Source organism: Micrasema longulum, unplaced genomic scaffold, assembly GCF_059751315.1.
Source record: "Micrasema longulum isolate JH-2025_06_02 unplaced genomic scaffold, ASM5975131v1 h1tg000389l, whole genome shotgun sequence".
Classification (NCBI taxonomy): Eukaryota; Metazoa; Arthropoda; class Insecta; order Trichoptera; family Brachycentridae; genus Micrasema; species Micrasema longulum.
In genome coordinates this window covers 446,046-470,162 of record NW_028277590.1, presented here as the reverse complement: position 1 = coordinate 470,162, position 24,117 = coordinate 446,046, and the positions used below count along the sequence as shown (strand labels likewise).

Below are 24,117 nucleotides of genomic sequence, written 5' to 3'. Positions count from 1 at the left end.
CATAGGCCGCCATAACGTGAACATTTAAATATTTTTAATAAAACACCATTGATATTCTCATATTAAGCTGTTTTATCGTTAATAACTAAAAAATAATATCTAATTGTTTAACGTTACAGTGATTCCGATGAATACTTGTTGTTAGAAAGTAATCATGACAGTATCACGATTTGCATAGTTTTTACTTTCAATTCAAAATTCAAGTTATTGATTAATTTTGTGAGTACAATAGTAATTTTTTTAATCATTTCGCTTTTATTCAGAATATTTTTGCCGTTCATTATGTCAACATAAGTTTGTTGATAGCAAATATCTCCCTGTGATTTTTTTTATGTGTCATTGAAAATATCCCCTGATGTTTTTTTTCCGCTTTTGATATTTTTATACACTGTTTGGTTGAAAAGATTTAATTTCTTTTTTTTATTATTTGCGAAAATGCTTATGATTTGGTATTTAAGTAATTACTATTGGTTATGTAGTGTATTGGTCGGTAAATAATCAAACGTGATTATAACTAATTCTTAAATACGTAATTATTGGTATCTGTCATCTTTTATTTTAATCGATGTTAATACAGTAAAATTCTAAATATTCGGATTAGTTAGTGACAGATTTTATTGCATTTGAAATAATACAACGAATTGAAATTACAATAAAAACGGATTTTAACATGTTGAATAAAGTTGATTGAACAATAAAATAAATATTAAAAACATTTTTGTTTTTTATTTCCTGAAAACGATTTGGATATTTGTCAATCCGGATGACTAGAGTTCGGAAAAACGAAGTTCTACTGTAATTGAAACATCGATATTTCGAAATGCAGATGTCCGTGGTCGCGTCCCCATCAGTTCAATAAATTGTCTATAGTTCTTATTTCTAATCTTACAGATTATTACGGCGATTTCGGTTTTCTCAATGTCAATAAATGCGTTTTAGTGTTTAATCGTAATTTTAATTTAGTAAACATACGTAATTCAAAATATTGATTCGCAGTATACAATTTAGTTACGCAATTAACTCTGCATAATGACGACCTTTAATTGTTGATTTGTTATCGTTGGGTGTGATGTGATTGTCCTCTCGCTTTAAGGTTGGTCCTAAAATGACATAAGAATTATACGAAATGGAAGAATCAATGTCAGGTATGTAATATATTGCAAACATATTGGTTAAAATAGATAGAGGCTAAATGTGGAATGAACTTATCATATTCCGTAAAACAATCTTACAGTAAAATTATTTGTCGATATTCTTTGTTTGCATGTAATCTGTCATTTTACATGTCGATAATAATGAAAACAGTGCTAACCGTTTGTATTAAATAATTTAAACAGCTTAAAAAACGATGAGTTTAATACACTATGCTGTGTGTTTTGACCTATTTGTGTAATTATTTCTTACGCTTAAATGATTAAAAAAATAAAAATAAGGATGTTTTTTTTTCATTCTTTTGATTTAGTTTCCCATCCCACTGGATTGCTTAGTGTTGGCAGTGGAGTGTCTAGTGGATCCGCTCTGACCTTGACCCCGGGTCGCACAAGGAATATAGCTCAGGATATGGAAGCTCTTCGCCTATCTAGGCAAGATAATCCCTTTCTTCAGGTATAATTTTTATTAATACAGATTATTTCTTTTGCTCCATAACAGACCAGGAGACCCAATAACAGCTTGCCCACCACATACCGCAAACCGTGTCTGAGGACAAGTCTCCTTGGTGGTGCCCACATATACGGTAAAACTGCTTGTTACTAAATGAGAAAAGCTGCCCGAAGGAGCTCTCTGTAATCTGGTAGCCTTGGCATCTTTGCGCTGAAAGAAGGTAATCCAGAAGTACATTATGTACACTTCATTGGATTGTGGAAAAGAGGGAAGTAAATTATTTGCTGACTTAGTTCCAATTGCAGTAGCGAATCACAGCACAGAACACCCAGGCTTGAGAAAAACGCATTTAATTTTTGTGTTATTGGGAATCGATCCCGGAACCTTCCGTGCGTGAATCAAGCATTTTAACCACTACACTACGGATGTTGCCAATTCACAATTTGATTAATTAAAAAAATACATTGTCAATTAAAATAAATATTATCATATGAATAACATTCAGAAGTTGTTCATCTGTTTTTTGTTTTTCATTATGTCAGAACAATATACCATTTTTGCCGATTAAATCTTTTCTACAATTACAAGCCTTTATTACAATTTAATCTGCAAATAATGACACTGAAAAACAAAAAAAAAATTAAGAAAGTGCCTTACCTCACCTTGAAAGAATAATCTCAAGAGAATCGTAGACACAGCGTGGAAAATATCGAAAACAATACATCACTTTCCTAGTGAGACAGACACCAGCCTTTCTACTATGATTTTGAAATTCGTTAATATAGCAAGGGGATGATTGTGATGAATATTTTCGTACTAAGACCGTTCATATATTTGACTTTTATTTTTTACTACGGAATAACCTGATAAGCCTCTATTTAGAGGCTCGTCAGCAGGTGGGATAAAGGTGACATAGAGGGAGGTAATGAAAATTAAACCACAACCCCCAGACCAATTGAGAAAAAAATCTTTCTTGGATTTTTTTTCTTGCAACTGGCAGGAATCGAACCCGTGATGCCAGTTTCACAGTTGACCGTCTTACCAACTGAGCCACGGCGCCTGTCTTTGACTTGATGCTCATTTGTTTCTTGTAATGTTGGAACAATTTATTATTTTTCTGGATTAAAACTTTTCTGCGAGTCTTTCTAATTTTCACTATCAACTCTGTGTATAAAAATGCAGTCAATCGCATCTCAAGTAAATGTTATGTAAGACGTAGAAAACAATATCTATTGGTCACTACTAAGCTGAAGGAATTGTAATGTAATGAAATAACTGATCCCAATAGAATGAATACAAGATGAATAGATATTACTATAAAGATGGAACATTTTTCCTCCTCCAGGTGAAGTCCAACATATAAAGAGTTTACCACTTTGGTTTAAGTAACTGCTTTACACAATGTGTATTATTCACCATCTGTTTGAACATTGATATTTCTTCAATTCTTCCATCTGTTGATTTTTCAGGAGTAAATGAGCTAAAGCCTTTATTAATAATGTAGGTGAGATTAATTTGAATTATTCCACCTCTTGGCAACCCCTGAAAATACTTTTCAAATCATTTGATTTAATCAACAGTATTTTGAGTGTGTCCAAAATACAAATGACTGGTTTGATATTCCCATAAACCAAATACTCACACTATCCTGCTAAAATTATGAAAAAAGCTTTGAGATGGAGGCATTTCCGAGTTTGACGTGCTCTATAATAAATTTATCTTTGTACGTATTTGTTATTTCTGAATACATACCGTTAACATTTTCTGTTTTATTTTTCAGCAAGTAATGGCGAGTCGGGAGAGCTTAATAGAAAGTTCACTAGATGAATGTGAATCTGATGACACGGTTTTGATGGCGCAGGTCTTGACATTTTAATAAACTACTCTGTGTTAAAAATAATATTTTTATACAAAAAATACCTAGCAATATATTTTTATTTATTTATTTGATTTACTGGGGTACACAGCTTAATACAGAAAAGTTATAACAATAATTACATTAAACTATCACAAAACCATTAAAAGACTTCATAGATAAAATTTATTAAGTAAATAATAGTTTTCTTTATAAGAAAATAAAAATATAATGTTCCATTTTGCACCTGAAATGAAATAATTCTCTATTTTTTATTCTCATTAAACAGATAATGATGATAATTTTTATGCCATTATTATGTACAAATTATGCATTTTTATTATATTTTTTATACATTAAACGCCCAATAGGGCTTTTATAATACAAATGTGCTTATATAATACATAATAATGTTTATAAACAATAATAGGTAGCAGTTATACAAAGGTTTAAAAAGTAAGGTAATAAAAACATGTTTAAAAAGATACAATCAAAGTTACTAAAAAGTACTCAATTTACTTTTTACAAAGTGTAATTTAATATCTTAAAGAATAAATCGAAAATAAAGAAATAAAAAATGCACACTCATATTTATATACATAAATATAGAAAGGTTTTTTCATCAATATAATAATTACGTTGCAAAAAAGTTACCGATTTAAACTTTGTTTTTACTTACTTATTATATTGTACTTGACATAATTTTTTATTTAATTAAACCGGGCAAAGTATTAAATATATCAAACATGTTCATGTTCTTTTTAGACTATTGCTTGTAAAAATTAATTTTGTTTCAAAAGCATAGAATTGAATCCAAAAACAAACTGAAGCCGGCAATACTACTCATAAATGAGTAGTTTTACATTTTGGCCATTAGTTACTCTGTAAACGTCACTTAGTACGCAACTGCCGATTTAAATCCAAGTACGCTGTGTTGTGTCATTTTTAAGTGTCAAAATACCGCTGCGATTAAAAGGGAATAGGGTGGGATTACAATTAATGTGTAAGTAGCGAATTCGCAAATAATATTATTCAAGAATTAGATTATTTTACCGTCTGTCAGATTGTTTAGTAAAACACGGCGGACATTTTGTTCGTATTGCCAGGGTTGTTGAATTTTTTATTTGGTTTTCTATTAACAAGCCTTAGTAATTTTACTTTATTACTAAATGATTATTTAATGTTTTTTTTTCACATTTGCCTTATAAAAGTACCTGATTTTTTTATATACCAGTCAGTAAAATATTTTTGTTGTAAAACAACACAAAATTATCTTATATTTGTGGCAACATTACGCGGCCATATCAAGCACGCACGCAGGTTGGATGTCATGCAGAGGGGGGGTATTTGAACACAGTGCGATGTATGCAAACTTGACTCTATGCGCCTTCTGGTATTTTATAGTTCTATGTTCAAAAGATTATAAAAATAAATATGGATGAGATTATAAATAAATATGTATAGAAAATAAGGATTTTGAGAAATTTCCAACGGAAATTCAAAGTAGAATTGTTAAAAGGTACAAAACAAAATTTAGAATTAATAGTAATTTTTATTTTTGACAAAAAACTTACTACTGGATGGAACGCCACATGCATCTGTCCTGACAAACATTCTTAGCTACTTCCACATCCACATATCTTGTCAAACATGCCCTTCTATTGTGTCTGCTTTTGACGTAACCAGACTTGAGATTTTAATTTATCATCATTGGTCGTCCTCGTCTTACGTCACCATTAATGCTCGCCATATATCTGCTTTACCATTCTTTCTTCATCTATTCAAATTGGTTATTCTCAATTCTTAAATACTTAATTAAATTAAAATATGTTCTAGGAGTTTTGCAATGCATCAATAGACCTTCTTGCAGAGGACCCATTGACTTTAAAAGAAGTTCACGACCACATGATTCGCTCTCCACCACCGATTTCTTTTTGGCCACAAGGTAAATATTGCCATTACACTTATATTTCTTTCTGTAATTTACTATCACGTTTATTTATTTTTTTAAATACCTTTATTTTAGAAATTATTTTTTGATCGGTATCATTATTATTTCTTTTGTTTTATATATTTAATTTATGATTCGTGAAGAAAATATTTTTTTGACTTCTAAAACAATGCAATATGTGCTAATAAGGTGAATTATTGAGGTCCTGGGTTCGATTCCTGGCAGCGTGGACTTCAAATATTGACATCATCTTCCGTGTAACAATAATAATCTAGATATACTGCAATTGAACGTAGTTATGCAGAGAGCAGCCAGCCATAGAAAAATGAAACTGAGATAATAGCACTTTTGTGAAAAGACTGAATAATCAAGCCTACACAGCAGTTGGAATGCTTTTGACTTTAACAAATGATAAACAATAAAAACATTAGTTTTTTTTCTATGACAAACAAGAATCTAATTATGCATTTGACCAGTTTCAATGATTTTCAAAGAACCGTAAGATTTGTCTAGTGCTGCGGGTGTTTTTTGCAAATTGAAAATGCCATTTTTGCAATCGACACCATTTTCAGAAGGTGATTTAATACAATTTTTTGTATGTAAGCGGTCTGGATGTTTTTAGCAGAACATAGAATTGACCTTACTACACCCGATAACATTAACATTTATTTTTTCAAAATTGTGGACTGGCTGCTTTCTGCATAACTACGTTCAATTGGAGTATCATTGGGTGCAGATAGAAGAATAAATATTTTAGTTGGACATCAAATTTGAAATATCCAAATGAATCGAAACATATCACCAGCTAGCGTCATATAATTTTTCAATTTTTTTACCATTGTAAAGCCAATTGTGTGCACTTCAATTTATTATAGTAATAATGAATGACTTATTCCCCTATTTTTATATAAAATACTTAAAGAGCGCTTCATTCACTAATTGTCATACTACTACATCCCCTTACAATACCTCTACCACATCAATTTATTAATCTCTAAATGATCGGTTAAAATAATTTCATTTGATATTTATTGTAGTATTGTATTTAATAATATTTTGTGCATGTTCTTACTGGTATGTTTTTGGTGAAGATGAATACTAAATATGATATGCATTAAAAAAAATAAGCAAACCTAAAACAGATTAAATGATTTTTTATATGTGTGTTTTACCTTAACCTTTTCTCCATGATGTCTTAACACATATATGCCACCACAGGCAAGGCATGTTGAGATGCCTTGAAACAAATGACATAGTTTAAAATATTTTCATTACTGTGTTGGTTCGTATCAAGGTTGCGGTGAAAGGGTTAAAATCTCATTTATTGTATATATCAAATTCATAAATAAAAAATATTGCCGGGCCATTGCCATTGTTGGGAATCTGCATTTCAGACTGTTTTGAGATGTACCATATAAGTTTTTTTTGTGTATTTTTTTTTATTTATTTACACTACCTAAATGACAAATATGAAATTGTATACTATGACCAGATAATTAAGCACATAATTATATTATAAAACCGGTTTAGTACAATTTAAATAGATATAAATTTTACACTATATTTAATTGATATTATTTAATCATCACAGCTTAAATAACATTTTAAAAAGTCTTTCATATTTTCCAAATACTTGGGCATTTGCGTTTTTCATTAATGAACTTTTTTATTTATTTTTTCTGTAATTCAAATTCAAACATCAATATCTCAAAATGCTGATTTGCTGATTTATAACTTTTGCTTGGACCCAATGAACATTTCACTAGAATTTCATGAATTATTTTGTAACATTGATTTTATTGCTGTATTGGTTACCGAGTGCTTTTATTTGGGTGTAGATTCTCTATCACAAAGGGCATCGAGTGCATTTGACTTTACGAGCAGCTCGCCACACTCCATATCCTTCAGTGCTTTGTCTATTAACAACTCTGAACATGGAAAGGTTACTAACTCTATATACTAACATTAATCTCTTGTGTAGTATGCAACACTTACTTTAAAAAGGAATAATAAATTATTAAACATTTTTGCGATAATTACATAGATTGATTCATTATTAAGTTCAGTTACAAGTATTTTATGACTCTTCTACTAAATTCTAATAATATATGGCAGTAAGAACTCTCGTTTTCTTGATAGATATTATAATTTATAGAAAACTCACAAATAAATTGACCGATATTTTAATAGAAATGGAAAATCTATTTGATAAGTCTGGGTTGGCTGATTAAAATGATCACTTTACTCATTTGACATACATAATTCAGATCCTGTTTGAACATTTATATTTCTTCAATACCTTCATCTGTTAAATTTGGAAAGTTAAAAAGCTAAAATCTTTATTGATTTTCAATCAAAATGATAAGTTATTCAAAATGACAGCCATCTGTAACTGGCACGCGAAATTGATTCCCACCAGTTGTAAAAAAAAAAAAAAAAACAATAAAAGATTGTTTCTTTATTAGTCTGAATATTGTGTATTTTTCATAACTTCCCAAATCCTCTCTTTCCCACCTCTAAAATAGGGGCTTAGTGGATTATTCCTTTAAAAAAAACCAGCTGGGCCTTAAGCATATTGCGTGCTAAAGGCAGGTCAAATGCTCGTCAAAGCAGCCAATGTTTTGTTTTCTCCCTATCTATATCAAACTTAAAACAATTGATTTCATTATTGCTTCGCAGTTTCATACAAATTAGTGGTTGAAGTAAATATTGGATGAGTCAGAAATTGGAAAATTTTGCATATGCTAAATGTTTTAAATATTCAAAAAAGCGAGTAAATCATTATTTTTTATTTAAGTTAATTCGATTTATGGTAATTATCTTGAGTCTTAAGTCAGTAAGTTAGAAGTTTAGGTATGAAATCGATATAACTTCAAAAATGTTTTTCTATATGACTGTAGCGTAATGTAGCGTTTATGAACCAACATTTATATAATAAGGTTTATTATTCCTTTTTAAAATAGTTTTAGTTATTCAGTTAATTTTTAACTGTTCTTACAAGAAAAATTATGGAATAATGAAAACTGTATTTAATTGTGGTGCTAACTTTATGGTTGTTTTAAATTTATTATGTAAATATCAAGTAATTTAGAGTTTTGACTATTTATATGTGTGCTTTCAAATTAATAATATGAATAATTTAATCCTGTGTCTAATTGACTAAAAGGAAAAAGATATGATTAATTTAAATGATTAAAAAGGTCTTACGTTTTAATGACATGAGAATCCTTTATATTATGTATTTTTTAAAGTTTTTTTTCCCTCATATATTTTAATCTTTTGGGTGTAAAATGACAGCTATAAGCGTCCTTAAGGAAAGATTCAATTTTTGAAAAAATTACAAACATGGATAAATTATTTCTCAATTACCTTTTATTTTTCATGGATCAAAATTTTTCATTCTAAATGTTATTTTTAAGCAATGCACATGCATTGTATATATTGCTAAATAAAGCATATCAAAAGTTTACTTTTATTATTACAAATATCTCTTTATTTGCATGATTGAAAATATCAATGGAGTTTTGTTTTGAACATAAATATTTTTAAAAAATATATATTATTTTATCTTTAAAAACATATATTTTTTATTTACGTATTTCATTTGAGTCTGTACAGATTACTATATGCTTAGATTTTTGGTTGAATTGAGCTCTTTTTTGGTCATTTGTACACATAAATATAAAAGCTCTAAAAAAATTCAATAGAGATTGAAAACATTTTAAAGAAGGAAATATGTAATATATTTACAAGGCTTATACCTGCCATTGGCTGGTTTATGTGGCCACATTTACCATTGTTTGAGAATCCATATTTCTTAAATTTTTCCATCTGTTTAACTGAAAACATTATTTACGTGTGTGACATTCATCTCACTGAATTATTTCATCTACATATTAGGCGACGGCTGAAAATATCTTTCATTTTTTATACTGAATAGGTGGACAAATTGAAGAAATATGGATGCTAAAACATAGGCAGAATGGTAAACGTTACACAGGTGGCCACTTAAACCTGCTAACGACAGGTCATAGGTTAAAGCCTATACTTTCATATTCTCTTCTCTAAAATGTTCTCCATTTCTGTTGTCATCTACGGGGTGAAATTCAGTCCTTGTCTTCTGACATTTGGACAAACTCAAAATATTGTCCCTTTATACAATTTAAATGAATATATATGTATTTATCTCCCTGATAGATGACCATTAAATAAATACAGTTGGTTTCATAGGGCAAGACTCGCAATAATCATCAACTTAATATTGTTAAATACTCTTGCCACAAACTATTCTTAATAACCTATAATGATAATGCAGACATTTTTTTTAATGAAATAATATGACTGAATATTTTCTTTAATTTTTTGCTTTTACATTGGTAAAATAAGTAGAAATTTCATTACTAGAATAAGAAAACACATAAGGTGTTTAAATAATAATAACTTTTCTGAATTCGCTAATCACCTTACTGAAAATAATCACACATTTGATAATAATAATGGATAAAATATCTTAAATATTTGTAATAGAGGTCTAAAGTTAGATAACTATGAAAAATTAGACATTCAAAAGCTGTTAATAATAGTCTTCCCATAATTAATAACTAAATTAAAGATTTAAATAACAGTCCTTTGCTAACAATGTTTATTTATTTATTTATAAATGCCCAGAGGGCTCTTACAGTATTTGGTAAAGAAGTACATAAAGTATTATAGTAATTGGCACAAAATATAATCACCAATATGTATATAAAAAGAGGAGAATTGAGGGGATGGCCTTGTTAAATAATTTTTAATATTTATAGGCATATACTTGTTATTTGATTAACATATTTAGTGTTTGTTTATTTTAAGCCTTTACAAAGGAACACTCTGTGTTCTGAAACCGGTCAGCAGATTAAATGTATTTAGTGATTTTATACAAAGAAAATATTAAGTTATATTATTGAATATGGGAAATCACAAAGTTAGAGCTTCAAATATATATTTTTTTTTGTTTAACTATTCACATTTGGTACAAAAACATATGATTGAATGTTCCTAATCAATTAAACACATGTGCATTTTCAAATTACACTTTTTCACAAAGCTTCAATAAGGCCAAATCTACATTTAACAATGATTCGGTATACTTTTAGGACTTTATGGGTTCAACATCTTTACTCCGTAAATCACCCTTGAGAGTAACAGCTAAACTTCACAATACAAGTGAAGATTCGTATTTACACGGTGAGTTTAGTTTACTTATTCTTCAAATGTTTTATAAGCAAAAAATACCTGCTCAATTGAAATAGTCTTCGATATTTATAATATCCCAATTATTGTCAACTGTCAGTTTTTATAATCAAAACATGTATGTAACTTTTATTACGATGAATTCGCTTTTATTCTACGTTCAGTAAATGTATTAGATAATTTATTCCGAGTAATTATGTATGGATGTTTACTTCATTTTCTAACACAAATTCTAATTCTGCTTGTTTGCATAAAATGTAGACATTCATGAGCATTATTTGATATACATTACTATCCACTTTATTTGGATCGAATGTCGTATTACTTTTGACTTGTGCGAGATTGATCAATGCATGTATTGCATGAAAAGGTACATAAAAAAATAAAGGATGTGATCCTTGTAAATGATTAATTAATTACTTTTCACAAATTTAAATTGCATGTGTTAATAATTTTCAGGAGACTTTAGAACAAATGTTCGGAATAATAATCCAATAAGAATTCGCTCATCGTCAAGACCTATTTCTCCAAAATCTAGAGATCCCAATACGATGAGGCCTTTATCATTACCAGGTAAATTAGCTTAAATATAAAAAGTAGATAAAACAAATGAGGTAGTTCAGTGTTTTTTATTTTTTAAATTTATTTATTATACTAGTGAATCACTAGGTAAGAAATTATAATTTGACTGTATACACTGACTTTTGTAAACTTTGACAAGGTCTGTCATAAATTACCGTTAACTAAATTATGTTAAATGGGTTTTAGGGGTAAATTTCTAAGCTGGTTAACTAGCTACTTGAATGAGCTAGCTACTAGCAGTTAATTGTTAAAGTGAACACTTTTTTCTCTTATTCTTTTAAGGCTACCAGTGGTGTACCTCAAGGTTCTCATTTGGGTCCGGTGCTTTTTTAAACTTTTTTTCAACAATATAACAATTTTTTTATTGACGTCATGTTTTTACTATTTGCACATGACCTTAAAATCTATAAAGAGATAAAGACTTATGAAAATTGCCTTTCTGTTTAAAAAAAAAACTCAATTCGCTGAATGAGTGGTGTAACAGGTGACAGAAAACCTTTTTAGAAAGGAATATGGGAAGGGAATGGCGGCCTCCGTGGTGTAGCGGTCAAGACGCTTGACTCACGCACGGAAGGTTCCGGGTTCGATTCCCGGTGAGAACACAAAAAATAAAAATGTGATTTTTCTCAAGCCTGGGTGTTCTGTGATATGTAATTCGCCACTGTAATTGGGCTTCCTGGCCTGTTGTGGTGCAAAAAAAAAAAAATGTAAACAAAATAAAATGTACTTCTATGTTGGATCATTCATTTCCATTTAATAAAAAAAAATGCTTATTTTAATTACATTATTAGGTGTTCATCTCTCATCAGTGATAAAAGATCTTGGGGTATTTTTTAATCAAAAATTGTCTTTTGTACATAATATAAATGAAATTTCAAGCAAAGCATTAAAAATGTTGGGCTTTATTTTGTGAAACACAAAAAATTTCAAGTCTGTACGATCATTAAAAATACTATACTGTTCTCTTGTAAGAAGTAATTTAAAATTCAATTCATCGATATGGTCACTTTGCTATAATGTTCGTGTTTATAATATAGAAAGCGTTCAACATAAATTTCTGCGATATATTAACTACAAATTAAACATTCCAATACAAAATGTGAATTATGACTACCTATTAAAATTTCTTAACGTAACTATGCTTTCTGAAAGAGTAGCAATTAATGATCTCATTGTACTGTATAAAATTGTAAATTATCTTCTAAGACATCCCAAAAATACTTGAATTGATAAATTTTAGAGCACCTGCTGTCAACACTAGGAGTACTTTATTGTTTCATTGCTCCGGTACTTCTTCCAACCAACATTTATATTGAGACTGCATAGTTTGTTTAGGTAGCGCTTATGGAGCGGATGCAGACATTCTGTCCAATACTTTACTATCTTACAGGTCCACAGTATCGAGTTTATTTGTAGCAGCTCAATCCCATAAATTTAAAACTTGAATATCTCTTAACCACGATTCTCATTGATATTTATGGACTTCTTATGAATCTACTTTTCTTTATTCTCAATGTTTTATGTCTTACTGCACTTATAAAGGTTAAATACCAGAAAACTCACCATGTATGCATACGTTTTCTTTTTAATTTGTGTTCTTCTACTTTTCTTTTTTTCTTTTGTAACTGTTTTAACATCTAGTTTATTTTATTTTCTTTTTACTTAATTATTTCATCACATATTTTATCGTTTTGTGTCTCCATTTTCTGTTACTTACTTGTTTATTTTTATTACTCTATATTTATTTTTATTTGCTATAATATTCTTTTACATTTAAGTATTGGCAAATGCGCGTAAAAAAATATTTATTTCTTCTTTTTTCACGATAATATGCTTGCTTGGTTATTTATTTACGCTTTATTAAGTAACACTTTATTTACTTTGTTTGCTTTACAGAATTTATTTAATTAACTTTATATCTTTGCATTTTTCGTTTATATGCTGTTTTTTTTTCTTGTTTACCTTCATTTTATTTTTTTAACTTTGTATAACTTTTTGATTGTGTTTTTTCTAACTAATTTCACTTTCCATCTTTTTTTTGTAAATGCCCTTGGGCGTTAATTAACAAAATAAATAAAAAATAGACTATATGACTAAACCAATTTTTTTAAATGTATTTTATTATCATCACTATGATTTTTTAAGTTATGTAATTTTGAAATTATTCCGCCTGTGACATCACGAGTACAAGTTGGTGAGTTTTCTTGATATTTAAAAGGAAAACCTGTCAAAACATGCTAAACGTTGTTAAACATGGCAAGAAACCGGAAATTTATCACAACACATAACAACGCTATAATTGATTGGTTATTGTTTACCTGAACCTGTGACGTTTCAGAGGAGTTAGTTTTTATGATTTTTTTCGTACATTTTCAAGAAACTTCACTGTACAATTAAATGCTCTTATTTTTACCGCGTGTGAGAAAACATTTTTTTATATCCAAATTGCCATAGCACTGAACCTCCTTATTGACACTGAACTCTTTACATAATACATATATTATGTACAGCATTTTACTACCAAACATGTCCCAAAAATGCAAATAAATATGTTAATGAAGCAAGTTCATAATATACTCGTATGTGATCTTAGTTCTGATAGATTTACATAAAATGACTCATTTATTGTTCTTTTAATTGTTAAAGTGTGTATTTTAATAATATAACATGATTTTGAACTTAACAGTGTGACAAATAGAATTTCTGCTAAAAATACTATATGCTGTCAAAACTACGGTGTGTTCAAATGTTTAATAACCCTATGTTTATGGATTAGTGAACAGTGTGTTAATTTGTCAGTTAATGTTTGCTAATGTGTTAATAATGTGTTAATGAACAGAACATTTTCATATAAAATATTCTAGTGTGCCTACTAACAAAAACGAAATTTGTATGTTTACTTAGTTCACTGACAGGCACTAAAGCCCCCTGCAGTAGTGGCAGCCAGTAGTACTAGCAAGTAAATATCCCTCTACTATCCCCGTGTGCAGGGGTACTTCCGCTTCAACGTCCAGTAATGTCCTGATGGCTACTGGTGGCCACCAAACTCAAACAGTAATATCGTAACGTGGCCTGGTGGTAGCAATTATTGGACATGTTTTAAAAGGTACTGGCTGCCAGTAAAGCGCTAGAGCCTCTAAACTCTGTTGAGGGAACTACTTTTGTGATTTACTTTCGTAGCGAAATGTATTCAAAATCTGATTCTGCGAAGACAAAACCAAAGAATATTAAATAATCGTGATGAATTGCAATTACTAAATTATTAGTTTCTTGTTCACACTAAACTGGTTACAGGCTGTCACTAGAACATTTCACTGACTACCACTACTGTTCCCGTCTGCAGAGAGTTTAACACATTAAAACAAGGAAATAGCTAACAAAGCTGTATCAAATAAAAAATGTGCAATATTCATTTCAATATATATTTATTAATAGAGAGAGGTTGTGACCTTGTGGGTAGTGTTGCAGACTCCAGATTAGGAGGTCTGAGGTTCGAACACCGCTCTATCACAACTTGTCTCCCATTTTCTAACACAATTATTTAGGATTAAAAGAAAATGGGCCCAAAATTATTAATTATTATTATATTTGGCTAAAAAATAAAAATAACTGGTTTGTTATTTGTTATTTTATACACCACAAGAGGTCTAACTACAGGGGTATATTACAGAACACCCAGGTTCGAGAAAAATAACTTTTTTGTGATCTCACCAGGAATCAAACTCGGAACCCCCTGTGTGTGAGTCAAACGTCTTAGCTATTACATCACAAGGGCCGACTAAAAATGTTTTCGATGTACATCTTTTTTCGAGACTATTCAAAAGTGCACTTTATAAGTAGTATCTAGTCTTTTTCTAATACAGATATTTAAATGTTAAAAATAATATTTCCTTCATTTTTGTTATATTTAAACCATGGTTACAGGAGAGTCCCATTTGAAAAATGCTCTCGGCAGATCAAGACAGCCGACACAACACGACAGATTCTCAATTCTTCATCACCCCGTTCCAATACGTATGTCTACCACTTCCAGAATTTCCGAAGACAGCATTCGTCTCGTGCAGGACTCTGACAAATAATGGAACCGGGGAATTCGTTGGATTTTCTTCAGAATTTTTGGGTTAGAATGGCATAGATTTGGTTGCCTTATCTGTCGCCTCCCTCTCTTGATCGCCTCACATATTGGCCTACACTTATTTGTGTAATGTGATGTTGGCTAAGGACTTGTTTGTCCGCATGTCTAATTGTTTCCTCTCTTTAATTTTAATTCTTTCTTACTATAGTCGTACGCAATAAAATGCTTTTCTCAATCATAAATCTGCTTCAGTTTGTATATTATGTATATATTTGGCAAATGTTTATTTGTATCTATGCTCATAATCAATGATAGTGATCTATCAATGTTTTGCACTTTAATTAAGATCTTATTCATTATCGGGTGTTGGCCGCCTTTAAACAACATCATAAATTCCTATCGATTAAAATGTCCAAAATTTGATTTTGAATCTAAAAATTATTTTCATTTCTAGTTCTAATTTTTAAAAATCGACTATTTTTGACTAAAAAAAATGAAGAAATATTTTTTTTATCAATTGATAATAGTTTATATTCCTTGATTGTATAATCTATAATTGTTTTCAAAATAGCGTGTTTATGTCAATCAATAATAATAATTGTCTAACTGTGTACTTAGTAACATATTGGGTAAATTTGTATGGTTATAATGTACATGTATTCGTTCTTGGTGTTGGTGAATGTGTAATCTGTAAAAAGACATAAAAAATATAATACATTATTAGAACAATTGGTACATTGAAAAGAATGACGAATAATATAATAGTTAATTATATAGAGAAGAGCAGTATATAAACACTACTTCAAAAGTAATTATCCCCAATCGATTGATCAATGTTAGGTTAAATGAATGTGATCTAGTATATATTGTTATACTGACTTCTCTAAATTGCAATTGGTTTTACAAACAATCGACATTAGCACAAAATAGCTAGTGCACTACCAACATTGTATACAAGATGTGTATTCAATCATTATGTACTAAAATAAAGAATCAACCTTAACAACATGGGTACTACATAGCACACCAATAACAGGTATCACTATATATATCACTGAACTGCATATTATGTTAAGATCTGGAATAATTGCCACGTATCGGAGACCCCCATCCCGTTATTATGATAAGAGAATCATCAATGCAGTTGTTTTATAATAAAATGATCCTGCCTCCAATCTAGATCTTGATTTAGAATATCTTGAGCAGAAATACTATGAAAACCACGGTTGACCTCCGTTTGTTAGGCTTTCTTTCCAGCTCCAAGCTAATCCTGTAACCCACTGCACTAGAGATGTCACTAACGACAGTTGAAGGCTTGCATTGATATATGAGGACACAGAATCTAAGCTCTGTTTGTTTACAGAGATATTCTGAAGATATTTGTTCCATTCCATTGGCTATCTCTAAGATAGTGTGTAACATTTGTGGACCAAATGATTGTACTGTATTAAATTTTAAATTATAAAGTTGTAAATTCTTGTGTATTGTGAAAACTATATTTCAAAGTTTAATATGTCGACCACATTAGACAAAAAATGTTTAATCTGTTAATAATATCTATTACTTTTACGGTCTTTTGTCAAACCTTTGATTTAATCAAAAGTTTTATCTGTAGGTGCATAATATCATTATATAATTTTACAAGACAATGTTGTTTCCCTTTTTATGAAAAAATAAAAAAATTGATTGATTTTTTAAAAATGCAAAAAAATATGACTGTTTTATAAAATAAGTCCATAAAATACCATTTCGCATCTTGAATTATATTCTTGTTGAACCGTAAATTAAAGGTGTGATAGTAAAAAATGCAAATATCAGGGTAGAAAATGGATATGAATATTAAAAAGGAGGTGTTAAGAAAAATACACATCGTATGTAATGGAACTAGTACATACCTACCTAATCATAGTTTTAAAAATATATCTAGAAATGCTATTTGAGAGGTTTTTAATTTAAAATTGTACAACTCCCGACTTGCACACAACTATATATTCTGTTCTTAGTGATTCAAAAGTACTGATTTCCAATAATTGTGGAATAAATATAAAATTAGGATATATGGCATCAATATATTTCTGTAATGGCATTTCTATTTATATATATTTGTGGTTTTAAGGCAATTTATCTGGATTTCATGCTATAAAATAATTTATGTTGAAAACACCTATTAAATCAATTGGGTAGTATTGTTATTGATTTTGGACTAAAGACATAATATTATTTTAATTTGTGGTTGTGTGCAATATTACTGGAAGAGAGAAGATTTACTTATATTAACATTTATGTCCATAAAGTAATTATGTTTATACTTTATCATCTGTTGGTTATCATAAATGTATGCACTATTTAAATTAATAAACAATCATTTTTTTAGAACTAGACTCAATGTATCATTCAACGCAGAAAATCACAATAATATTTAGTCTAAAATAAAAGGTGAATTACTTGGCGCTGTATTGTCAGTGTGTCATTAAAATAATTAGGCATACATCAAATTAGTGAAATGATCTAAATATTTAGAAATGTTATTTTCTTATGGTCATCTATGAAATAATTGTGTAAACCTCTCCTTCAGTTAACTTAAGTCTTATGCATTTAAATGCATTAGTAAACTTTGCCTGAAAACATAGATTCATAAGTTACTACATAAATAATATATATTTCTGGAAATTATTTACAATAATAATTCAAACTATTTGATATTGCTCTAGATATTATCTCCATTAAACTTACCTCATTACAAAATGGCTGATGATTAAAAACAGCTTAGATACCATAAATGTGTCGATTAGACGATTAAATATAATACATAGATTGTCAGTTCCATGGTATAAAAAACAATTAACGTACTACACCTGGAATAAGTTTGATTTGTTTTGTGGTGATCTCCAATGCCATCGGGGACTTGGCCGGTAATAAAAGAGACATTTAGGTTTGTAAATTCTCTATTGCTTGTGTTTTCTCTTATTAAGATACAGATTTTAAAATCACATTCCTTTTAGGTAGTTACTTCAGCACTGCCTTGTAAACGAGAATATTATATAAACTATTATTAATACTTAAATAAATATATATTTTTGAAATAATTTACCGTACTGAATCACCTCTTTTAAAATCAATTGTCCTTTTTGTATTGATTGCGGTTTAGCTTTATAGAAGCTTTTCCTATCAACAATCAATCAAATTCAACATTGCCAATATTCTATAATGTAAAATAATAAGTATTACCATAGTTAATGTTTAAAAAATGTAATTGCAAAAGGGAGTTTCGACAAATTATGTCAAAGTGAGGATGTCATGCATCAACATAAAATAATTTAATTGCTGAAAATGTTTTGTGATCCTAGATTTTTCCAATATCCAATCAGATGCTATATCATTTTATATGTATTTTTAGTATAATGTAATCATCAAAATATTTCTCACAGGGAAACAATTTTGGACAATGGATTTTATTCCGTTGATTATTAGATTCAAAGTCCGCAACAGTTTTTTAAAAATATATATATTTTGCAAATAACTCACTATTAGAAAATTGGAATCAAGATGGGTTAGAGTGGGGTTCGAACCTCGGACCTCTGATCTATGAGTCCGCAACACTAGCCACAGTACCACAAACCCAATGGATGAAAAAGCTATGTACTGTTTTAACTAATTTTCGAGAGAGTATAACAATACAGTGGTTAAATTAAGTCAATTAAAGCAATGTTTAAAATACCATATAACATTATCGATATACATACTCGTAAGTATCAGTCCATATCTTAAATTCACACAAGATGCTTAAAATTATCCAAAGTATTTTGACATCTTCCGGAAATTTAATATGATTTTTATAATTATGAATTCACTGCGTAATAAATAAAACCCCGCTTCTGATATTGAAACTTATGAAGTCAACTAAAGTAGCCTCCGATAAGTTTGATGAAATAACATTAATGATCTCTAAATTTTATTAATTTATTATGCTATTTATTTAGTTCAATGTTTGCTTGTAAGAATGTTATAGGATTTATTAAAATTACATAATATGATTGTGATTATTATTTAAGAAAATAACTTTAATATTAATAATTTGGTGCTTCAATATGAACTATTTATGCCATATATTATTTACTGGTATATTCATTGTTAGTAATTCAGGAAATGTCAGAGAGCGTATCCTAACATATTGAGTTATAAATTATATATTGTTATTATAAACATTATCTGTAATTAATTTAATACTTCTTGGTTCGGAAAAATAGGAAAACTACCTAATGTACATAAAAATCCTAACCGTGTTTTGCAAAAAACAGTACTCAAGTACAGCTAATAATGAAAAATATTTGATGAAATAATTTTATTAAAAGTATAAAGAGTCTAGAAATAAGTGATGTATGGCTAATTAAAATAATGAATTAATGTTTTATTGCATACTGCAATAGCAAGTTCTCTACATTAAGCAAATAATAATGCACCATTCTATGGTTGAAACTATATATTCTAATGAATTTGTAGTTCGTTTGTCCTTTTAAAAAACCAAAGGTTATTCTCATCTTAAAGACTTACATATGTTATAGATAAATTAATTTATAAAGGTTAATTTAGCATGGTCCCCTGTAGGCAAAATTAACCATTTTAGTGACCTCACATGACACATTATTTAATGTAATTTTTTTTTACACGATTGTTATTTCTGTTTAAAAAAAAGTAATATTTTTAAATCATTTAATAAAAAATGTAACAGTTTATTAATCTGCAGTTATATGTATATTTGTAAGTCAATTAATAAATTAATCTATCCATATAATGATAATAAAGACATAAAGCAGAGTTTAGCAGCCTTGAAATTTATCTAATCACAAAGTATGAATATTTGTGTGAAGAGTTGAAAAAGTAATATTATTTATTATTTCAGCATTAACTTTGTGTGATATGAAAACGGGACAGAAGAAACATGCTTAGTCAATAATAGATTCTATTTTTCTTTCACTTTTATTTATTTATTTACGGACATTGTCCATTTATACCATTTAAAGGGATGAATATTACAATACAAGAACAGTTAAAAACATTAAAAAATAATAAAAGAAGCATTGACAATCATAAGGGACCTCACGACAAGATCTGGACTATTTATTTAGTGCTCGTTTAAATCGTAAACTTAAACCAAAAATGTCCAGATCTTGTCTTCGAGTTAACAATACGAAAAAAAGGGGATTGGAGAATTAAGGCCATAGTTTGTTCTATGTTGATCGATGAACAATACTTCATTGTTTCTCAGCCTACGAGTCGGAATATAGAATTTTACCTGCCCCAGTAATGGATGGCACATCGATTATACCATTTAGTACTTTTCTTATTGACTGATCATATTTCTTCCGCCTGATCCAAAACTTTTTGTCGATGACTGATAATGTTTATTATGTTTTTTGGATGACATAACAGTGCGTACAGTTAAAACTTACAAATTGGCATATTTAACTCAAATTCATAAATAAACTGACTAAGCGTGTTTCTTCCCTCCAGTCTTCGTATTTATTTAGTGTTTATTTATTCAGTAAATAAATATAACTATGCAGCCACTTGCCTCATTCAGTAACCTAGTTTTGATGCTTAGCTAAATGCTGTAGTGTTTAAATTGTCTATGAATGCGTGGTGACACGGCAGCCCTATGCAGAACTGGCAATTTTGTTTAGCTCTTTAAATAATGTTACCATTCAATTATACATTTAAAAAGCGTAATCTTTAGTAACAAAAATAATTATTGTTTTATACATTATTTATTAAATAAAGTTTGCTGAAAAATCAAAACTAATTGACTTCGATTCAAGCTTTTTTTTTGCTATAAAATAAACTAAATGAATGCATAAAATAAAAGCATTGTAGATTGATTTTCATTATATTGCAATGTTTAACATACATAACTCAAATTTATTAAACTAATCCAATTTTTTGGGCGCATATGCATTTGACATTTTGTAATTTGATGTTCAAATATTTATGGTTTGAATGACGTTTCCCATAGTCCATTGATCATATTGTCGATACATATTGATCATTACTACATAGAAGACTTTCGTGTATGATTACTATGCTAAGAATATTTAGAATCGTGGCCCTTAATCAACACATTCATTTAATATATGTGTTATTATCATAACATTTCCGTTTTAACAGTTTTTTCTATCGAAAAACACATTATCTAGTGGCATAACAACTTTGACAGTGCAAAATATAAACTCTTATTTAAAATTAAAATTATAACTTTTGTTGCAAATAAGTGAAATAAGATAATAGTTTAGATGCATGCCTAATTTTTTTCCCATGTAATTTTAAATGACTAGAAAAATTAGTAAAATTATGTACGGTAATAATCTCAATCTAGATTCTTTTATATTTTATGTTCTACACTAATGCAGATTAATCTTAATTTAAAAAATATAAATGAATAAAAATGTTACATTTTAATGGAATGAATAAAATGACTTTGTTTTATGAATCACTTATTTATTATCACAACCGACCAGTTTCGGCAACTCACATTGCCCTCTTCGGGGTTATATAATGACTAAATATACAGATGTAAAAGAAACAGTGAACAGTGGGCGTCGATAAGGATAGAGGAGGGGGTAATTGTGTTTATGGTGGGGTAGGAGGGGGTAATTGTGTTTAAGGTTGGGTTAGACTTTACAGGGAAAATATTAAAAACAGGGCTATTAATTTATTATTTATAATATTTAAATTTTGTTTGACAGCTTTTTTGATTTCGAGGATTTCCAAATTATTTAACCCACTGTTCACTGTTTCTTTTACGTATGTATATTTAGCCATTATATAACCCCGAAGAGGGCAACATGAGTTGCCGAAACTAAGCGGTTGTGATAATAAATAAGTGGTTCACTAAACAAAGTTATTTTATTTATTCCTTCAAAATAAAACAATGAACTACAAAGTTAGTGCTACAAACATCCAAAATAAAAATGTTAAAGATTATTGAATTTAAACTTTGCGCGGATTAGTTTATTATCTATAAAATCTGTATTTGAAGAGATAACTTTGTGGTTATTCATTATAATAAAATAAAATATAAAACAACTTTTTTTTCTACCGACCGGTTCCAAAGCTACACAAGCTTCTTTATCAAAGTTTAATCAAGTAGTGAATTCTATCATATTTTATTTAAACGGTGCAACCAGACTGTCTATTGCAGCCCAGTTTTTGCTTATTTCATTATATCTCCGTCTCGCTTTAAGTCATAGCCAATCAATGACCATCTCGTTTCTTCCCTAATTATGTCTCCCACGCCGTCTCTTAGCCCCTATATTAAGGGATGCTGGACCAACGACAGGCAGTAAGTGCCTTGCGCCGATTCAACAGTAACAGCTTTTCTAACGAGGAACATTACACCCGAGCAGCCGAGCCTTCTCGTCTCCCAGTGAGCTGTGAGGTCTGATAAAGCGCTTCCCCCGTGCGGAACACTTTACTAGCACTCTCCACCTTATCTGGTGAACCGAGCAGATACCTACCCGGTCATAGGTCTCTTACTGCAACGAGTAAGAAGCTTTTGTTTACTTCCCGGTACTGAGATATACCCCCATAAAAGACAATAGACATTTTTTGTGACATAGTGCGCCGACCCTAATATTTATTATATTTCATTTGTGTATAGTTTGTATAAGGTTGAACCTGACAATATAATTTTTATAACAATTTCTCAAATGGTGTTTTAATATTATTTAATTAACCCTGCTACAACGGTGCTTATAATATTACCTCGAACATATGGAGCTAATAAGTCTTTTTGTTATGTTGTTCTTGTAAAGATGGGATGTGTGAAGTGAGATGGATACGATCTTTGAAACTAGACAGGAGTGGAGTAAAGGTAATATTGTTTATTTGTTTTTTATTTATTTTTTATCATGAATCGCTTTTTTAATTTCTAAGATTTCCAAGTTGTCTAATAAAATTTTTTTTCAACATGAACTTATCCAGTTCTTGATCAGTAATTAATCCAGTGTCTTTATTAAAAACATTTTTATTAAGGCACCGTAAGTACTAAGTCTTGACTAAGAAGAACTGAAGACTTGACTTATTAGCTCCATATGTTTGATGTAATATTTAGTAATCACTGTTAAAATAAAATAGGATAGAATTCATTAGTTAATTATACCTTGATAAAGAAGCTTGTGTAGCTTTGAAACCGGTCGGTAGAAAAATAAATGGTTAAAAACATAGTTGTTTTCTATTCATCTTTTTGTCTTATAAAATAGCTGAGCCAGTTTACATTACATAGAATTAACTCCTAATAGGCTTGTTTTAGTATCTTTGATTCTGTATTGTTCCGTAAATATATCTAGTCAAATCAAGTGATCAACCATTGGATAAAGCGTAGTTCCATTGTGAGCCTTATCCCAGCTTCATAATGTCTAATGTGGCTTGTCGTCTGGTAATATGTATTACCGTAGTTATAATGTACTTAGAAGTGATAATAAAATTATTAGAATATGGGGAAAAGGGAACGGCGTTAATATATTTTCTGCTTAGTATTATTTGTGTATTGATTTAAACTTGTCTTTATAAAAAAGTATACCTAATTAATAATTTTTTTATTCCTTCCTGCCCTTAAAATTGTTTTTTAGTCACCGCCAAACTCACCTTATTATTTTTTTCTAAATGAGTGATCCAACATGTCAGATTTAAAAATATTTTTTAAACACATATTTGCTTTATGGTGTATTTATGTTATACCTACATAAAATTACTTGAAAGTGATTATGAAAGAAATAACTTTTATTTTACAAATCTTAACGTTTTCAAAGGCATTGTGTAGATTCA

The 24,117-nt window shown here is 29.3% G+C and overlaps 1 protein-coding gene across 2 annotated transcripts; it reads left to right on the top strand.

Moving 5' to 3' along the window:
- Positions 1 to 825: 825 nt before the first annotated feature.
- On the top strand, positions 826 to 23,883 carry LOC148281956 (uncharacterized). 2 transcript variants are annotated; one of them, XM_088225817.1, is made up of 8 exons: positions 869 to 1,145; positions 1,463 to 1,605; positions 3,383 to 3,463; positions 5,294 to 5,402; positions 7,247 to 7,350; positions 10,544 to 10,634; positions 11,100 to 11,213; positions 15,147 to 23,883. In XM_088225817.1, exons 1-8 carry the CDS (start codon positions 1,127 to 1,129, stop codon positions 15,299 to 15,301), a joined length of 816 nt encoding a protein of 271 aa, XP_088081943.1. In that variant the 5' UTR covers positions 869 to 1,126; the 3' UTR covers positions 15,302 to 23,883. The 2 variants fall into 2 exon arrangements, 1 of the variants encoding a protein (XP_088081943.1); XR_015822203.1 differs by lacking the exon at positions 7,247 to 7,350 and having other exon boundaries at positions 826 to 1,145.
- The last annotated feature ends 234 nt before the right edge of the window (positions 23,884 to 24,117 follow it).